The sequence below is a fragment of the Notolepis coatsorum genome, assembly GCF_963971535.1.
Source record: "Notolepis coatsorum genome assembly, chromosome: 5".
Lineage (NCBI taxonomy): Eukaryota > Metazoa > Chordata > Actinopteri > Aulopiformes > Paralepididae > Notolepis > Notolepis coatsorum.
Window position 1 is genome coordinate 204,333,727 of NC_140169.1, and position 22,841 is coordinate 204,356,567.

Here is a 22,841-nt window from a genome sequence, read left to right on the forward strand (position 1 = left end):
CAGGTTGCCATACCCCTAGGTCCAAGTTCAATCGTGCCGCCTAACATGTCGAGGCAACCCCCGGTTCCGCGCAGTAATATGCCGGGCGAAATACGAATGGTACTATTTGTTCATAGCGCATATATATATGGCGCTCGTAAAGTAGAACTTTCTTTTAGTCCAGTTCTTTACCCTCCAACAGAGTGACAGACGCAAAAGCCTCCCCACGACGCACGTGCGGTGTAGTAAGGCCTACTTGGCCCAGAATAGGCATTGAGATATCGTGTAGATTAATAGTTGAATGGTCATAGTTTGGCACCATACCGTCGAGTTGGACGTATTCTATTAAGCTAATAATAGTCTATTTATGTATGGTGCATCGTTCGGTTAGAGTCCTACAGTTATCAGTACCCCCATCGTTCCTGACGTTATCTGGACGCTTAACCAGGCTGGTCAGACCCCTAGTGGTGATTGCATCCGAGGAGCTCCGGGTCAAGAGCGACTGGACCTGTATATTGGATTACTCTACCCAGACGACGGCGAGCCTTCCACGGCTCTTGGATTATGCTTTGTGTGCTTTGATTATTCCATGGATAAAGGCCAACACTGCCGAGTGTTGGAATTACCCCCCGGAGAGGACTCCAGGTGAGGCGGCGCTCTACACGTGAGGTCGCACCACGTCTCTCCGTTGTGGACCGGCAGATACCGTTCCACAGAGGGTCCAGCTGTATTCATCTGCGGCCCGAGGTTCTGTGGGCACCGTGTCCAAGACTTTGGATTCTCCCAAGACACCGTCGGCCAGATGGGATACCGCCAGCGGCTTCTCTAACCCCCCCCTCCTACTGTCTTACAACCAGCGGGACCCCCCCCCCCCCCCCTTAGTGTATCCAGCTATAATCATTTAAGTACCATCGCTATCGTTTCCTAAATATTCCAGGTTGTATACTTACTCCCTGCGCAACCAGAGATTGGACATTCAATGTTGATTTACCTACGAATACTCATTTGCCATAAAAGTGCATATTCAATATTTCAAATCATAAATGTAATTAAGTGAATGTTGTATACACCTTTTGCTGTATTAAATATTCGATTTGGTACATTTGTGTTGGTTCGTTTCATCAGGTGGGAAAGTGTTCATCATACTTATATCTTGTACTGGGTGGCCAGAAGTTAAAGTACATGAGGTAGTGGTATTAAATATCATATCTAACAATACAGTCAGGGAATTGTACCCCTCAGTTACAATAACCACACACTGAAGGATAGAACCATACCATAACCACACACTGAAGGATATAACCATACCATAACCACACACTGAAGGATATAACCATACCATAACCACACACTGAAGGATATAACCATACCATAACCACACACTGAAGGATAGAACCATACCGTAACTACAGTTTCACTGATGGGGATGAAAGAGTTTTTATACCTGCTTATCTCAGTCAGTCAGTGTCTCTTTCTCTCTCTCTCTCTCTCTCTCTCTCTCTCTCTCTCTCTCTCTCTCTCTCTCTCTCTCTCTCTCTCTCTCTCTCTCTCTCTCTCTCTCTCTCTCTCTTTCTCTCTGTCTGTCTCTGTCTCTCTCTCTCTCTCTCTCTCTCTCTCTCTCTCTCTCTCTCTCTCTCTCTCTGCATTGAAAACCTTATCCTAGCCCTCTGATTAATTACCCCCCCTTATCTATTAGTGAAAGTTGGTGTTATCTGTAGTGAACTTGGGCCGCCAGCCGCCTCTCTGTACCTCGGCTGGTCTGAGCGTTGATTTATGTCCTGCCATGTTATTACATACAGTACGGAGGACTTTGGACAGTTACAGTTAAATAGAGTTGAACTACTGTTGAAACTGTCGTTGCAGTCTTCTGTGTGTTTCCCTGACTGACTGACTGACTGACTGACTGACTGACTGACTGACTGACTGACTGACTGACTGACTGACTGACTGACTGACTGACTGACTGACTGACTGACTGACTGACTGACTGACTGACTGACTGACTGACTGACTGACTGACTGACTGACTGACTGACTGACTGACTGACTGACTGACTGACTGACTGACTGACTGACTGACTGACTGACTGACTGACTGACTGACTGACTGACTGACTGACTGACTGACTGACTGACTGACTGACTGACTGACTGACTGACTGACTGACTGACTGACTGACTGACTGACTGACTGACTGACTGACTGACTGACTGACTGACTGACTGACTGACTGACCGACCGACCGACCGACCGACCGACCGACCGACCGACCGACCGACCGACCGACCGACCGAACCGACCAGGTCCGGTTTAACTAGGCTTGACTAGCAATGTGTGGCGGTTGTAATGTGCTATCTCTGGGTCCAGTAACAGTTTGAGACTGAATAACCAAAGCGTTTTAAAATGTGTTAAAAACCATTGAAACCAGGGCGGCTAGGTGGTGCAGTGGGCAAGGCGCTCACCACCAATGCAGGAGACGCTGGGTTCGAGGCCAGCTCTCCGCATTGCATTCAGCTTTGCTGGTCGTTCATACAAATACATTTGGCAGTATTAGGGGGTGGGAAGCTGGTGGGTGGGGATCGGACGTTGTGGACAGCGACTCCTACAGGTCGGTTGGAGCGCCTGCGCAGTAGAATCAGGAAGCGACGGGGGGCGGCGTCCCTCCAAAGCGCAGACCCCTGACGCTGAGAGATCGCGCTGTACAGGTGAAAAGATGCAACGGCTGCTACCTCGGGTATCGGAGGGGACTCGTACAATGTATGGCTTCGTCCACATTACAGCCGGCTTGTGGGAGGCATGAAACAGCGTTTGAGACGGGGGAGGGTAGAATTGGACGATACGAAATTGGGATGGGAGAAAAATAGAAAATGGGAGAAAAAGTAGATAAAAAAAAAAAAAAACATTGAAACCATGACTTTATCCTCAGGTGGAGCCAATGCCTTCACTATAGTGTTTACAGTTCAGTTCAACTTAACTTGAAACAGTTTAAATGGATGGATTTAATAAATGGATTCTCTGTCTCATCTCCCTCCCCCCTCTCTCTATCTATCTCTCTCTGTCTCTCTCTCTCTCTACCTCCTTCTGTATCCCCCTTCTTTATCACCTGTAGAGAAGAAAGCAGAGCAGGCAGCGGCCAGTCCAGGTGAGAGAAATTGTGTGTGTGTGTGTGTGTGTGTGTGTGTGTGTGTGTGTGTGTGTGTGTGTGTGTGTGTGTGTGTGTGTGTGTGTGTGTGTGTGTGTGTGTGTGTGTGTGTGTGTGTGTGTGTGTGTGTGTGTGTGTGTGTGTGTGTGTGTGTGTGTGTGTGTGTGTGTGTGTGTAGGTGTGTGTGTGTGTGTGTGTGTGTGTGTGTGTATGCCTTTGTGTACGTGTGTGTGTGTGTGTGTGTGTGTGTGTGTGTGTGTGCGTGCGTGCATGCATCTGTGTCAGTCAATGTCTGCTTATTGAAGTGTATGTCACAGTGTATGTGTGTTACGGTGTGTAACTGTGTGTACCTCCAGTGGTGTGCTACGTGGCGGACCGTAACGAGCTGAGGAACCGTGTGATCCAGTGGCTCCAGACTGAGGTGGTCCCAGACGGCTGGTTTGTGAAGGGATCCAACTTCTCTGACATCCTGCAGAAGAAGTACTTCAAGGTGGGCCTCTCTCTCTCTCTCTCTCTCTCTCTCTCTCTCTCTCTCTCTCTCTCTCTCTCTCTCTCTCTCTCTCTCTCTCTCTCTCTCTCTCTCTCTCTCTCTCTGGTGTGTATGTGTTTAGTGGAAGGAACATGTATATATTATTTTTTAATGAAAGCTCTTATCACAAATAGACTCTTTACTGGTTGGTGTAGCCTCGGCTTCTATCTCCTCAAATACAGTAGAGACAGAAATGGAATTCTAGACTAAATCACATCTAATACATGTGTATCATGTGTATACATTTGGGGGTCGTTGGCGGGAAATGGTCTATAACTACTGACTTTGTGTATGTAAACACACTTATTGAGCACCCTGCAATCCCTCCCTCTGTCTCTCTTTCTCTCTCTTCCCCTCTCACTCTCTCGTGCTCTCTCTCTATCTTTCTCTGTCTCACTCTCTCTATCTATCTATCCCTCTCTATCTCTCTCTCACTCTCACTATCTATCTTTCTCTCTCTCTGTCTCTCTCTCACTGTCTATCTCACTCTATCTGTCTCTCTCTCTCTCTTACTCTGCCCCTAGTGGCAGCTGAGAGGCATCACACTCTGTGTAAGAGCTAACACACACACACGCACGCACGCACACGCACGCACGCACGCACGCACGCACGCACACACACACACACACACACACACACAGGGCCGCCTGGGAGAAATGCGAGGCCCTGTGCGAGATTTAACGCGAGCCCCCCCCCCCCCCCCCAAAAGGTTAAAAAAAATAAATAAAAAGTTATATATATATATATATATATATATATATTTTTTTTTTTTTTTTTTTTTTTTTTCTCCATACAGTCAACATATTCTTAAATAATAGCGCTGCCCGAGGCGGGGCATGATACAGTCAACATATAGCTAAAGAGAGAGCGAGAGAGAGCTCCCGTTCTACAGTCAATATACAGTGTACAGAGAGAGAGAGAGAGAGAGAGAGACACATTGGAAAGAAATTGAAATGCTATTTGGCCCTAAACAGAGAGTACACAGTGGCAGAATACCTGAGCACTGTGACTGAAGATCCTTGACTATACAGACTCAGCGAGCACAGCCTAGCCATCGAGAAAGGCCGCCATAGGCAGACTGTGTGTGTTAGAAAGAGAGAGAGAGAGAGAGAGAGAGAGCATGTGTGTTAGAGAGAGAGAGAGAGAGAGAGAGAGAGAGAGAGAGAGAGAGAGAGAGAGCATGTGTGTGTGTGTTAGAGAGAGCATGTATGAGAGATCAAAAAGGACAAAGATCAACACTTAAATCCAAAGAGAAGAGGGTCTATAGAGAAACCAAAGCAGCAAGGAGCCAATGGCCGACATCAGCTAAATAGGCTAGCCAGGTACTGTGACACACACAGCTTTGGCCAACGGCCCAACGCTACACAAACTACCAAGACATTCACACACAGCACACATGTCGTATCTCCAAATGTTGTGAAGTAGCATATGTTTTGCCTGGAAAAAAACATCGTTATTAACAAAACATTCGGGAGGGGAAGGAAGGAAGAGTGGGGTAATGTCATGACATTTTCATTAATCTTACCTGCACCAAGGAACGCAGGGCGAAAGGCCGTAACACAGGTCTCCACGTTGACGAAAGGCCTCTCGCTGTCGGGACAAAAATAAGCTGCTGCCAGAGCCTTGTCATGGTGCAGGCCCGACTACATCTTCTGTCAAAGATGATGTCGTAGTCAGAGTGCCAGAACCCCCTGCTATTCTCACGGCTAATGTCAATGGTCGTAGCACAAGCTAACAGCTAACTCAAGGCTAACTGATAGCATCAAACGAACGTTCCCAGCCGAGCGCAGCCGGCAGTTAGCCAGTTAGCTGTTTAGCTTCGACGTTAACTGCCGGCTGCGCTCGGCTGGGAACGTTCGTTTGATGCTATCAGTTAGCCTTGAGTTAGCTGTTTAGCTTCGACGTTAACAGTTAGCTCAACCAGGCTATCGCTAACCATTAGCTAACGCAGAAGCAAGCTATGCGGCTACATACAGCCAGGTGCTGACACCAGGCACACACCGTTAGCTACTAGTAGTACTATTAGCTAGTCGACCAGTTTGGCTCCAGAGAGAGAGAGAGAGAGATAGGTCCACGGCGGAATATAATAATAGGTTGACTCACCATAACGCAGTATCAATGCGGCGCCAATGGTAAAGTTGGAAGGAGACTTTCTTGGCCCACGGTGTAATTTCTTCTGATCCATGCTGCTTTTGAAAAGACATCCACTGGCTCCTCTGAATAGCGCTGAATTGATCATCCCTCTACCCAGGGACCGAAACTAAAGCCTGCCGCCCGCCAGGGGCGGGCTGTTTTTACCTTTGGCGCATGACACTTAAGAGGGCTGCCGCCGTGTGGCGTGTAGACGTGTAGTTCATAACTTCATAACGATACTCTTGTGCGAGTACAGATTATAGCCGCTCGTCTTTTTTTTCTCCGCCGCGAGATCGTTAAAAAACTACAAGTCCCACATCGCACTAGGTCCAATCACAGTAGAGTGACGTGACTGGTTTCATGAGAAAAAAAGCAAATGACCAATCGGAAGCTATCTGGCTTGTTTACTTCATCTGCTCTAGTCTATATCGGACCTCCAAGAGCTAACGTTACTGTTTAAACAATGACCCAGTCAACTATTCACGTTTAGTTTAATACATGACGAGGCATTGTCTAACGGTATCTAGCTGGCTAGCTACTGATAGCTGCTGATATCAACAAATGCTCCAGCAATAGTCTACTCGAGTGCATAATACCTCCGGTCCCTCGTTAGCTAGCTTAGCTAGCTCACGTTGATCCATATGTCCCAGTAAACTAAATTGTCTTAACGTTATCTACCGGGCTAGCAGTAGCTACAGATAGCTCCTGATATCAATGTCTTATAACATTGATTGAATGCGTATCTAGCTGAGGGCATGTTGAATGTGATTTGACAAAAGAACGGTAACGTTTATAAATAGGTCCAGCTGCATCGCCGGAGAATCCTTGCATGCTGAATGTAGGGTCTAGCTGAATATAGGGTCTAGCTGCAGGGCCGGAGAATCCTTGCTGGAGCTGGAGGCTACTCAAGTATACACACAGACAGTGGAGCTGTTTGCAGATAGCAAGCATTTTGACTTATTGCGTGGTGGCGATGTCTCGCAGATAATACAACTACAAGTATGATTATATAATATATATTTTATTTAAAAATTTTTTTTTTATATAAAATATATATATATATTTTTTTAATCAAAAAAAATTTGGCAGGTAAGAAATATGCTTGGCGGGTAGACTCTTCCCATCTACCCGCCACTGGCCGGTGAGTCAAAAAGTTAATTCGCTCCCTGCCTCTACCTCGTGTCGTGTGTCTTCTTCTTCTTCTTCTTCTATTACGGCGGACGGGAGAAGAGACCGGAAACACTATCCTAAAATCTGTAGAGCAGCAAAGCCGCAGAAACCGGAAAACTGCAGTCTGCAGAGCCGCAGAGGCAGGAACAAGTCAGACACATTCTACAAACGTGTCTAATGTGAAATATATAAGCATATAAGCAAACTAGATTTTAGGTCTGTGATGAAAAAGGGCCTCGCGGGAAGGGGGCCTCGCAAAAAAATTAAAATAAATAAAAAAAATAAAAATAAAATTTTTTTTTAATTTTTTTTTATTTTTTATTTTGCGAGGCCCCCCTTCCCGCGAGGCCCTGTGCGACATCACTGCTCGCACACCCCCTGAGGCGGCCCTGCACACACACACACATATACAGACACAGACACATAAACACACACACACATATACATATACAGACACAGACACATAAACACACACACACATATACATATACAGACACAGACACATAAACACACACACACATATACATATACAGACACAGACACATAAACACACATATGCACACACACTCTCAGGTATGGGTTAAGGTTAGTTAGCCAGTCATTATTGATCTGAAGGATGATGAGAGTTCAAGAGCCTTCAGGGTTTAACCTACATATCATTACACACACACACACACACGCACACGCACACACACACACACACACACACAGTCACAGTTGAAGAGTATTTATGCGCTGGGAATCTTCATGTGTGTTAAAGCGGTCTTGAAAATGCTGAACCAGCAGTGACCTCACACAGGATCAAAGATTAGATTTACTGTAGGTCTACCCTGGGAATGCTCTGTGTTGATAAGATTGCAGCAAGAAGATGGTATGTGTGTGTGTGTGTGTGTGTGTGTGTGTGTGTTTGTGTTTGTGTTTGTGGTCACTGTTTCATCATTGCTGTTGGCATTTTCTTTTCTTGTTTAGACCAACTATGTGGTTTTCGCTAAAGAAGCACTTTTCATGTTTAAAGACATACATACAAACAAAAACAGCACTTAAAAAAATAAATAAAAAGGCAATTCCTCCTCCTGACGTCCTTCATCCATTAGACACCAACCTCCTCAACTCAAACGACACAGAGTTTGTCCCTGTGGGCCTCATCACCAACTCCTTCCAACTCCTCAGACCTCTCCTTCTGCCCTCTCAATACACACATCACATAGATCTCATGGATCACATTCATCCATCCAAGTACATCACTTATAATTTTTTATTTTATAATTTCTTTTTTATTGTACTTTTTTTTCTTCACACAAATAAGACACAAATACAGGACAAAAAATAGAATTCAACCCCCTCCCTTCCCTAATTATAGTTTAAATTGACATACACAAAAACATTCAACAAAAAAATACAGTAAAATAAATTATAAGAAATCATAAAAATAAAAACCCTCTTCGGCCTCTCCACCCTAATTTGTCCTTCCTTCCCATCCCTAACCTCTCACCTCTCCCATCTCTTTCCTTCAAACTCTCACACCTCTCAAGAAACCCATAAATGTCACCCACGTTAGAGCAATCACTCTCTTGGCTTGTAATAGACACAAATTTATCAATTTCCTCTTTCTAGTGTTAGCTGGAAAGTTATCACTTAGAATTCGAATGGTATTTCTACTTATAATGCTTTATTCCCACATTCCCTCCAACATTCTGCTCCTTCATCTCTATGTTTTCTATGAAGGTGTGATGAAGAACCCAACTGTTTTTCTACTCAAATCCTCTCTTGGTCTGGGCGTTGGTTGTTGTTTACACATTGTTCCCCATTCTTCTAAAGTTTGCTTCCCGTTCCCACTTCTCCTCGATATTATGCTGTCAAGTTGTGTAAACCATGATGTGTAGGTGAGCAATATGTTTTCATGAAAATGAGAGATGTCCGATATTATCAGCCTATCGATATTATCGGCTGCATTAAAATGTAATATCAGAAATTATCGGTATCGGTTTAAAAATATATATATTTAACCTTTATTTACCCAGGCAAGCAAGTAAGAACAAATTCTTATTTTATTTATTGTCAAAAGTATGCATAATGTTGTGTTAATTCCATGACAAGAGATATGTAACGTCACAGTGACCAATCGCAGCCACTCTTATTGTCTGGGACCAAATACGGCCACGCCCCATTCCCAGTAAAAAGTGGGAATCTCTAGAATGGGTTTCGGGCGACACTGTATACGGAAGTGACGATAGACAACACTTTCTGTTGTCAGTAGATGGCAGCATTGGTTTAAAATTAAAAGGTGAAAATGTTGAAAACTACATGAATACATTTCCCAAGATCCTTAGCACAGGTCACAGGTCACTGGGATGTGTCTATTCTTCGCCGTGATCTGAACAGCGGTAAACCTATTACTGCGACGGTATAGCGACCGCGAATGGTAAACTAATTATCTTAACAAAAGTGCGCTGGTAGCGTTACATATGTTGTCTAAAGGGGGACATATGGTACAATTTAAGATTTTAATGATAATCGGCATATAAAGGACAACATAAAGCATCGTTAATTTGTAAGAAACCTCAATGAAAACGGTAATATTCGCTATTGTTATGAAAATGTGCTAGAATCCTATAAAAATGTGGACGCATTTGGTCTACGTTCCGTTAATGTTAATGACCTGAAATCATTCCGTTTTGGGGGGGGGGGGGGGGTATATCGGATATCGGTAAAAAACGCTTCATCGTGCAGGTTTAACGTTGCGATGTGTCTGTGTTCCTCCAGAACTACGACAACGGAGACGCCCAGCTGGACTCCGCTGAGCTGCTGAAGTTCATCCAGCACAACGAGTCTGGAGTGGACATGCAGTCCTATGCTGACCAGGAGAGCAACAAGCTGCTCAGGTCAGTGTGCGTGTGCGTGTGCGTGTGTGTGTTGTGTGTGTGTGTGTGTGTGTGTGTGTGTGTGTGTGTGTGTGTGTGTGTGTGTGTGTGTGTGTGTGAGTGAAGGGACTAATCTCTTTAACTGGCCAGGATTACAGGAACCACAGATGCCATAAACCTTGTTGCACAATAAGTATTGGTTTGTTATGTTCATGTAGGTATGTGAGGGAGACCTCTCTCTGACGGCACGCTGCCTGGGGAGAGGAGGCGGAGTCACAGCCTCACAGGGGGGGGGGGGGGGGGGAGAGGAGGCGGAGTCACAGCCTCACAGGGGGGGGGGGGAGAGGAGGCGGTGTCACAGTCTCACAGGGGGGGGTGTAGAGGAGGACGAGTCACAGTCTCACAGGGGGGGGGGGGGGGTTAGAGGAGGCGGAGTCACAGTCTCACAGGGGGGGGGGGGGGGGGAGAGGAGGCGGAGTCATAGCATCACGGGGGGGTTAGAGGAGGAGGAGTCACAGTCTCACAGGGGGGTTAGAGGAGGCGGAGTCACAGTCTCACAGGGGGGGTTAGAGGAGGCGGAGTCACAGTCTCACAGGGGGGGGGGGGGGGTTAGAGGAGGCGGAGTCACAGTCTCACAGGGGGGGGGGGGGTTAGAGGAGGCGGAGTCACAGTCTCACAGGGGGGTTAGAGGAGGCGGAGTCACAGTCTCACAGGGGGGTTAGAGGAGGCGGAGTCACAGTCTCACAGGGGGGTTAGAGGAGGCGGAGTCACAGTCTCACAGGGGGGGGGGGGGGTTAGAGGAGGCGGAGTCACAGTCTCACAGGGGGGGGGGGGGGTTAGAGGAGGCGGAGTCACAGTCTCACAGGGGGGGGTTAGAGGAGGCGGAGTCACAGTCTCACAGGGGGGGGGGGGGGGTTAGAGGAGGACGAGTCACAGTCTCACAGGGGGGGGGGGGGGGGGGGGGGGTTAGAGGAGGCGGAGTCACAGTCTCACAGGGGGGGGGGGGGGGGGGGTTAGAGGAGGCGGAGTCACAGTCTCACAGGGGGGGGGGGGGGGGTTAGAGGAGGCGGAGTCACAGCCTCACAGGGGGGGGGGGGGTAGAGGAGGAGGAGTCACAGTCTCACAGGGGGGGGGGGGGGGGGTTAGAGGAGGCGGAGTCACAGTCTCACAGGGGGGGGGGGGGGGGGTTAGAGGAGGCGGAGTCACAGCCTCACAGGGGGGGGGGGGGGGGGTAGAGGAGGAGGAGTCACAGTCTCACAGGGGGGGGGGGGGGGGGTTAGAGGAGGACGAGTCACAGTCTCCACAGGGGGGGGGGGGGGGGGGTAGAGGAGGAGGAGTCACAGCTACAGCCAGGGCCATGGAGCTTCTTCCCACAGATAAGACTAGATCAACCTGATAACACTATTGTCCTGACAGACACACAGGAAGACAGTATAACACTATTGTCCTGACAGACACACAGGAAGACAGTATAACACTATTGTCCTGACAGACACACAGGAAGACAGTATAACACTATTGTCCTCACAGACACACAGGAAGACAGTATAACACTATTGTCCTCACAGACACACAGGAAGACAGTATAACACTATTGTCCTCACAGACACACAGGAAGACAGTATAACACTATTGTCCTGACAGACACACAGGAAGACAGTATAACACTATTGTCCTGACAGACACACAGGAAGACAGTATAACACTATTGTCCTCACAGACACACAGGAAGACAGTATAACACTATTGTCCTGACAGACACACAGGAAGACAGTATAACACTATTGTCCTGACAGACACACATGAAGACAGTATAACACTATTGTCCTGACAGACACACAGGAAGACAGTATAACACTATTGTCCTCACAGACACACAGGAAGACAGTATAACACTATTGTCCTCACAGACACACAGGAAGACAGTATAACACTATTGTCCTCACAGACACACAGGAAGACAGTATAACACTATTGTCCTCACAGACACACAGGAAGACAGTATAACACTATTGTCCTGACAGACACACAGGAAGACAGTATAACACTATTGTCCTGACAGACACACAGGAAGACAGTATAACACTATTGTCCTGACAGACACACAGGAAGACAGTATAACACTATTGTCCTCACAGACACACAGGAAGACAGTATAACACTATTGTCCTCACAGACACACAGGAAGACAGTATAACACTATTGTCCTCACAGACACACAGGAAGACAGTATAACACTATTGTCCTCACAGACACACAGGAAGACAGTATAACACTATTGTCCTCACAGACACACAGGAAGACAGTATAACACTATTGTCCTCACAGACACACAGGAAGACAGTATAACACTATTGTCCTGACAGACACACAGGAAGACAGTATAACACTATTGTCCTCACAGACACACAGGAAGACAGTATAACACTATTGTCCTCACAGACACACAGGAAGACAGTATAACACTATTGTCCTCACAGACACACAGGAAGACAGTATAACACTATTGTCCTCACAGACACACAGGAAGACAGTATAACACTATTGTCCTCACAGACACACAGGAAGACAGTATAACACTATTGTCCTCACAGACACACAGGAAGACAGTATAACACTATTGTCCTCACAGACACACAGGAAGACAGTATAACACTATTGTCCTCACAGACACACAGGAAGACAGTATAACACTATTGTCCTCACAGACACACAGGAAGACAGTATAACACTATTGTCCTCACAGACACATGAAGACAGTATAACACTATTGTCCTCACAGACACACAGGAAGACAGTATAACACTATTGTCCTCACAGACACACAGGAAGACAGTATAACACTATTGTCCTCACAGACACACAGGAAGACAGTATAACACTATTGTCCTCACAGACACACAGGAAGACAGTATAACACTATTGTCCTCACAGACACACAGGAAGACAGTATAACACTATTGTCCTCACAGACACACAGGAAGACAGTATAACACTATTGTCCTCACAGACACACAGGAAGACAGTATAACACTATTGTCCTCACAGACACACAGGAAGACAGTATAACACTATTGTCCTCACAGACACACAGGAAGACAGTATAACACTATTGTCCTCACAGACACACAGGAAGACAGTATAACACTATTGTCCTCACAGACACATGAAGACAGTATAACACTATTGTCCTCACAGACACACAGGAAGACAGTATAACACTATTGTCCTCACAGACACACAGGAAGACAGTATAACACTATTGTCCTGACAGACACACAGGAAGACAGTATAACACTATTGTCCTCACAGACACACAGGAAGACAGTATAACACTATTGTCCTCACAGACACATGAAGACAGTATAACACTATTGTCCTCACAGACACACAGGAAGACAGTATAACACTATTGTCCTCACAGACACACAGGAAGACAGTATAACACTATTGTCCTGACAGACACACAGGAAGACAGTATAACACTATTGTCCTCACAGACACACAGGAAGACAGTATAACACTATTGTCCTCACAGACACACAGGAAGACAGTATAACACTATTGTCCTCACAGACACACAGGAAGACAGTATAACACTATTGTCCTCACAGACACACAGGAAGACAGTATAACACTATTGTCCTCACAGACACACAGGAAGACAGTATAACACTATTGTCCTCACAGACACACAGGAAGACAGTATAACACTATTGTCCTCACAGACACACAGGAAGACAGTATAACACTATTGTCCTCACAGACACACAGGAAGACAGTATAACACTATTGTCCTCACAGACACACAGGAAGACAGTATAACACTATTGTCCTCACAGACACACAGGAAGACAGTATAACACTATTGTCCTCACAGACACACAGGAAGACAGTATAACACTATTGTCCTCACAGACACACAGGAAGACAGTATAACACTATTGTCCTCACAGACACACAGGAAGACAGTATAACACTATTGTCCTCACAGACACACAGGAAGACAGTATAACACTATTGTCCTCACAGACACACAGGAAGACAGTATAACACTATTGTCCTCACAGACACACAGGAAGACAGTATAACACTATTGTCCTCACAGACACACAGGAAGACAGTATAACACTATTGTCCTCACAGACACACAGGAAGACAGTATAACACTATTGTCCTCACAGACACACAGGAAGACAGTATAACACTATTGTCCTCACAGACACACAGGAAGACAGTATAACACTATTGTCCTCACAGACACACAGGAAGACAGTATAACACTATTGTCCTCACAGACACACAGGAAGACAGTATAACACTATTGTCCTCACAGACACACAGGAAGACAGTATAACACTATTGTCCTCACAGACACACAGGAAGACAGTATAACACTATTGTCCTCACAGACACACAGGAAGACAGTATAACACTATTGTCCTCACAGACACACAGGAAGACAGTATAACACTATTGTCCTCACAGACACACAGGAAGACAGTATAACACTATTGTCCTCACAGACACACAGGAAGACAGTATAACACTATTGTCCTCACAGACACACAGGAAGACAGTATAACACTATTGTCCTCACAGACACACAGGAAGACAGTATAACACTATTGTCCTCACAGACACACAGGAAGACAGTATAACACTATTGTCCTCACAGACACACAGGAAGACAGTATAACACTATTGTCCTCACAGACACACATGAAGACAGTATAACACTATTGTCCTCACAGACACACAGGAAGACAGTATAACACTATTGTCCTCACAGACACACAGGAAGACAGTATAACACTATTGTCCTCACAGACACACAGGAAGACAGTATAACACTATTGTCCTCACAGACACACAGGAAGACAGTATAACACTATTGTCCTCACAGACACACAGGAAGACAGTATAACACTATTGTCCTCACAGACACACAGGAAGACAGTATAACACTATTGTCCTCACAGACACACAGGAAGACAGTATAACACTATTGTCCTGACAGACACACAGGAAGACAGTATAACACTATTGTCCTGACAGACACACATGAAGACAGTATAACACTATTGTCCTCACAGACACACAGGAAGACAGTATAACACTATTGTCCTCACAGACACATGAAGACAGTATAACACTATTGTCCTCACAGACACACAGGAAGACAGTATAACACTATTGTCCTCACAGACACACATGAAGACAGTATAACACTATTGTCCTCACAGACACACAGGAAGACAGTATAACACTATTGTCCTCACAGACACACAGGAAGACAGTATAACACTATTGTCCTCACAGACACACAGGAAGACAGTATAACACTATTGTCCTCACAGACACACAGGAAGACAGTATAACACTATTGTCCTCACAGACACACATGAAGACAGTATAACACTATTGTCCTGACAGACACACAGGAAGACAGTATAACACTATTGTCCTCACAGACACACAGGAAGACAGTATAACACTATTGTCCTCACAGACACACAGGAAGACAGTATAACACTATTGTCCTCACAGACACATGAAGACAGTATAACACTATTGTCCTCACAGACACACAGGAAGACAGTATAACACTATTGTCCTCACAGACACACAGGACGACAGTATAACACTATTGTCCTCACAGACACACAGGAAGACAGTATAACACTATTGTCCTCACAGACACACAGGAAGACAGTATAACACTATTGTCCTCACAGACACACAGGAAGACAGTATAACACTATTGTCCTGACAGACACACAGGAAGACAGTATAACACTATTGTCCTCACAGACACACAGGAAGACAGTATAACACTATTGTCCTCACAGACACACATGAAGACAGTATAACACTATTGTCCTCACAGACACACAGGAAGACAGTATAACACTATTGTCCTCACAGACACACAGGAAGACAGTATAACACTATTGTCCTCACAGACACACAGGAAGACAGTATAACACTATTGTCCTCACAGACACACATGAAGACAGTATAACACTATTGTCCTGACAGACACACAGGAAGACAGTATAACACTATTGTCCTCACAGACACACAGGAAGACAGTATAACACTATTGTCCTCACAGACACACAGGAAGACAGTATAACACTATTGTCCTCACAGACACACAGGAAGACAGTATAACACTATTGTCCTCACAGACACACATGAAGACAGTATAACACTATTGTCCTCACAGACACACAGGAAGACAGTATAACACTATTGTCCTCACAGACACACAGGAAGACAGTATAACACTATTGTCCTGACAGACACACAGGAAGACAGTATAACACTATTGTCCTCACAGACACACAGGAAGACAGTATAACACTATTGTCCTCACAGACACACAGGAAGACAGTATAACACTATTGTCCTCACAGACACAGGAAGACAGTATAACACTATTGTCCTCACAGACACACAGGAAGACAGTATAACACTATTGTCCTCACAGACACACAGGAAGACAGTATAACACTATTGTCCTCACAGACACACAGGAAGACAGTATAACACTATTGTCCTCACAGACACATGAAGACAGTATAACACTATTGTCCTCACAGACACACAGGAAGACAGTATAACACTATTGTCCTCACAGACACACAGGAAGACAGTATAACACTATTGTCCTCACAGACACACAGGAAGACAGTATAACACTATTGTCCTGACAGACACACAGGAAGACAGTATAACACTATTGTCCTCACAGACACATGAAGACAGTATAACACTATTGTCCTCACAGACACACAGGAAGACAGTATAACACTATTGTCCTCACAGACACATGAAGACAGTATAACACTATTGTCCTCACAGACACACAGGAAGACAGTATAACACTATTGTCCTCACAGACACACAGGAAGACAGTATAACACTATTGTCCTCACAGACACACATGAAGACAGTATAACACTATTGTCCTCACAGACACACAGGAAGACAGTATAACACTATTGTCCTCACAGACACACATGAAGACAGTATAACACTATTGTCCTCACAGACACATGAAGACAGTATAACACTATTGTCCTCACAGACACACAGGAAGACAGTATAACACTATTGTCCTCACAGACACACAGGAAGACAGTATAACACTATTGTCCTCACAGACACATGAAGACAGTATAACACTATTGTCCTCACAGACACACAGGAAGACAGTATAACACTATTGTCCTCACAGACACACAGGAAGACAGTATAACACTATTGTCCTCACAGACACACAGGAAGACAGTATAACACTATTGTCCTCACAGACACACAGGAAGACAGTATAACACTATTGTCCTCACAGACACATGACGACAGTATAACACTATTGTCCTCACAGACACATGAAGACAGTATAACACTATTGTCCTCACAGACACACAGGAAGACAGTATAACACTATTGTCCTCACAGACACACAGGAAGACAGTATAACACTATTGTCCTCACAGACACACAGGAAGACAGTATAACACTATTGTCCTCACAGACACACAGGAAGACAGTATAACACTATTGTCCTCACAGACACACAGGAAGACAGTATAACACTATTGTCCTCACAGACACACAGGAAGACAGTATAACACTATTGTCCTCACAGACACACAGGAAGACAGTATAACACTATTGTCCTGACAGACACACATGAAGACAGTATAACACTATTGTCCTCACAGACACACAGGAAGACAGTATAACACTATTGTCCTGACAGACACACAGGAAGACAGTATAACACTATTGTCCTGACAGACACACAGGAAGACAGTATAACACTATTGTCCTCACAGACACACAGGAAGACAGTATAACACTATTGTCCTGACAGACACACAGGAAGACAGTATAACACTATTGTCCTCACAGACACACATGAAGACAGTATAACACTATTGTCCTGACAGACACACATGAAGACAGTATAACACTATTGTCCTCACAGACACACAGGAAGACAGTATAACACTATTGTCCTGACAGACACACATGAAGACAGTATAACACTATTGTCCTGACAGACACACAGGAAGACAGTATAACACTATTGTCCTGACAGACACACAGGAAGACAGTATAACACTATTGTCCTCACAGACACACAGGAAGACAGTATAACACTATTGTCCTCACAGACACATGAAGACAGTATAACACTATTGTCCTCACAGACACACAGGAAGACAGTATAACACTATTGTCCTCACAGACACATGAAGACAGTATAACACTATTGTCCTGACAGACACACAGGAAGACAGTATAACACTATTGTCCTCACAGACACATGAAGACAGTATAACACTATTGTCCTCACAGACACACATGAAGACAGTATAACACTATTGTCCTCACAGACACATGAAGACAGTATAACACTATTGTCCTGACAGACACACAGGAAGACAGTATAACACTATTGTCCTCACAGACACATGAAGACAGTATAACACTATTGTCCTCACAGACACACATGAAGACAGTATAACACTATTGTCCTCACAGACACACAGGAAGACAGTATAACACTATTGTCCTGACAGACACACAGGAAGACAGTATAACACTATTGTCCTCACAGACACACAGGAAGACAGTATAACACTATTGTCCTGACAGACACACAGGAAGACAGTATAACACTATTGTCCTCACAGACACACAGGAAGACAGTATAACACTATTGTCCTGACAGACACACAGGAAGACAGTATAACACTATTGTCCTCACAGACACACAGGAAGACAGTATAACACTATTGTCCTCACAGACACACAGGAAGACAGTATAACACTATTGTCCTGACAGACACACAGGAAGACAGTATAACACTATTGTCCTGACAGACACACAGGAAGACAGTATAACACTATTGTCCTCACAGACACACAGGAAGACAGTATAACACTATTGTCCTCACAGACACACAGGAAGACAGTATAACACTATTGTCCTGACAGACACACAGGAAGACAGTATAACACTATTGTCCTCACAGACACACAGGAAGACAGTATAACACTATTGTCCTCACAGACACACAGGAAGACAGTATAACACTATTGTCCTGACAGACACACAGGAAGACAGTATAACACTATTGTCCTGACAGACACACAGGAAGACAGTATAACACTATTGTCCTCACAGACACACAGGAAGACAGTATAACACTATTGTCCTCACAGACACACATGAAGACAGTATAACACTATTGTCCTGACAGACACACAGGAAGACAGTATAACACTATTGTCCTCACAGACACACATGAAGACAGTATAACACTATTGTCCTCACAGACACAGGAAGACAGTATAACACTATTGTCCTCACAGACACACATGAAGACAGTATAACACTATTGTCCTGACAGACACACAGGAAGACAGTATAACACTATTGTCCTCACAGACACACATGAAGACAGTATAACACTATTGTCCTCACAGACACACAGGAAGACAGTATAACACTATTGTCCTGACAGACACACAGTAAGACAGTATAACACTATTGTCCTCACAGACACAGGAAGACAGTATAACACTATTGTCCTCACAGACACACATGAAGACAGTATAACACTATTGTCCTGACAGACACACAGGAAGACAGTATAACACTATTGTCCTCACAGACACAGGAAGACAGTATAACACTATTGTCCTGACAGACACACAGGAAGACAGTATAACACTATTGTCCTGACAGACACACAGGAAGACAGTATAACACTATTGTCCTCACAGACACACAGGAAGACAGTATAACACTATTGTCCTCACAGACACACATGAAGACAGTATAACACTATTGTCCTCACAGACACATGAAGACAGTATAACACTATTGTCCTCACAGACACACAGGAAGACAGTATAACACTATTGTCCTCACAGACACACAGGAAGACAGTATAACACTATTGTCCTGACAGACACATGAAGACAGTATAACACTATTGTCCTGACAGACACATGAAGACAGTATAACACTATTGTCCTCACAGACACACAGGAAGACAGTATAACACTATTGTCCTCACAGACACACATGAAGACAGTATAACACTATTGTCCTCACAGACACACAGGAAGACAGTATAACACTATTGTCCTCACAGACACATGAAGACAGTATAACACTATTGTCCTCACAGACACACAGGAAGACAGTATAACACTATTGTCCTCACAGACACACATGAAGACAGTATAACACTATTGTCCTCACAGACACACAGGAAGACAGTATAACACTATTGTCCTGACAGACACACAGGAAGACAGTATAACACTATTGTCCTCACAGACACACAGGAAGACAGTATAACACTATTGTCCTCACAGACACACAGGAAGACAGTATAACACTATTGTCCTCACAGACACACAGGAAGACAGTATAACACTATTGTCCTCACAGACACACAGGAAGACAGTATAACACTATTGTCCTCACAGACACACAGGAAGACAGTATAACACTATTGTCCTCACAGACACACAGGAAGACAGTATAACACTATTGTCCTGACAGACACATGAAGACAGTATAACACTATTGTCCTCACAGACACACATGAAGACAGTATAACACTATTGTCCTCACAGACACACAGGAAGACAGTATAACACTATTGTCCTGACAGACACACAGGAAGACAGTATAACACTATTGTCCTCACAGACACAGGAAGACAGTATAACACTATTGTCCTCACAGACACACATGAAGACAGTATAACACTATTGTCCTCACAGACACACAGGAAGACAGTATAACACTATTGTCCTGACAGACACACAGGAAGACAGTATAACACTATTGTCCTCACAGACACACAGGAAGACAGTATAACACTATTGTCCTCACAGACACACAGGAAGACAGTATAACACTATTGTCCTCACAGACACACAGGAAGACAGTATAACACTATTGTCCTCACAGACACACAGGAAGACAGTATAACACTATTGTCCTGACAGACACACAGGAAGACAGTATAACACTATTGTCCTCACAGACACACAGGAAGACAGTATAACACTATTGTCCTGACAGACACACAGGAAGACAGTATAACACTATTGTCCTCACAGACACACAGGAAGACAGTATAACACTATTGTCCTCACAGACACACATGAAGACAGTATAACACTATTGTCCTCACAGACACACAGGAAGACAGTATAACACTATTGTCCTCACAGACACACAGGAAGACAGTATAACACTATTGTCCTCACAGACACACAGGAAGACAGTATAACACTATTGTCCTCACAGACACATGAAGACAGTATAACACTATTGTCCTCACAGACACACAGGAAGACAGTATAACACTATTGTCCTCACAGACACACATGAAGACAGTATAACACTATTGTCCTCACAGACACACAGGAAGACAGTATAACACTATTGTCCTCACAGACACACAGGAAGACAGTATAACACTATTGTCCTGACAGACACACAGGAAGACAGTATAACACTATTGTCCTCACAGACACACATGAAGACAGTATAACACTATTGTCCTCACAGACACACAGGAAGACAGTATAACACTATTGTCCTCACAGACACACAGGAAGACAGTATAACACTATTGTCCTCACAGACACACAGGAAGACAGTATAACACTATTGTCCTGACAGACACACAGGAAGACAGTATAACACTATTGTCCTGACAGACACACATGAAGACAGTATAACACTATTGTCCTCACAGACACACAGGAAGACAGTATAACACTATTGTCCTCACAGACACACAGGAAGACAGTATAACACTATTGTCCTCACAGACACACAGGAAGACAGTATAACACTATTGTCCTCACAGACACACAGGAAGACAGTATAACACTATTGTCCTCACAGACACAGGAAGACAGTATAACACTATTGTCCTCACAGACACACAGGAAGACAGTATAACACTATTGTCCTCACAGACACACATGGCCTACAGGAAGACAGTGAGGGGAGATAGATATTTGTCCTCAGGAGGAAACTATTTTCCACAGTAGGTACATGCAGATCACAAACAAGACATACAGAGTTATACAACATACAGGATTGACTGCAACATTCAATTACAGGGGTCACACAGCAGAGACAAATACATGGATTGACTCATATACCACAGACTGGATTTCACGTAACTTAAAAGGCCTTCCTGCACATGGGTAGTCTATACCTACAGCCACAAGGAACGTCTTTCTTCACATGGGTAGTCTATACCTACAGCCACAAGGAAGGTCTTCCTGCACATGGGTAGTCTATACCTAAGACCATAAAGAAGGTCTTCCTGCACATGGGTAGTCTATACCTAAGACCATAAAGAAGGTCTTCCTGCACATGGGTAGTCTATACCTAAGACCAGAAGGAAGGCCTTTATTCTGGGTAGTCTACATTTACATTTACATTTAGTCATTTAGCTGACACTTTTTTCCAAAGCGACTTTCTTCTGTACAACAAGTCTGCAGGAAGGGTACAACTCTTTCAGCTGAGTAACAGTGTTCATCAAACATACAAGAGAACTGGCTCAATAATGCTACGGTACAGTAAGAGAAGAATAGGGGTTCGACAGACGGGTGTCTTCGTTTACGGATGGCTTTGCATCTCTGTTGATTACGTTTGTAAATGTCCATGGTATGCTGACTGGAGGATGGTGGCTGACACACTCAAACAGCATCATCTCATCTGATTAGATAGACTAGATTAGATTGTACTTTATTGTCATTATATTTGCATACAACGAGATTAGGGACTCAACCTTAAGGTGCAGTAATAAAATCACAAGTAATAAAAGAGAAACATAAAATCCTTTCCAGAAACATTAAATGCTATACAATAAGACAATGTTTTATTTATTTATGTTTTATCCTGTTTTCTGTACAATATACAAAATAACAACAATATACAGAATTGCAATACACAAT

At 44.3% G+C, this 22,841-nt stretch overlaps 1 protein-coding gene across 1 annotated transcript in view; it reads left to right on the forward strand.

The window, feature by feature from the left end:
• The window catches only part of fstl1b (follistatin-like 1b), a 97,211-nt gene that overhangs the window by 38,187 nt on the left and 36,183 nt on the right, over positions 1–22,841 (forward strand). Inside the window, exons 5-7 of the mRNA XM_084315162.1 lie at positions 3,090–3,122; positions 3,479–3,612; positions 9,718–9,836. Of these exons, the coding sequence (XP_084171288.1) occupies positions 3,090–3,122; positions 3,479–3,612; positions 9,718–9,836 (286 nt within the window). The remainder of the gene's footprint in view (positions 1–3,089; positions 3,123–3,478; positions 3,613–9,717; positions 9,837–22,841) is intronic.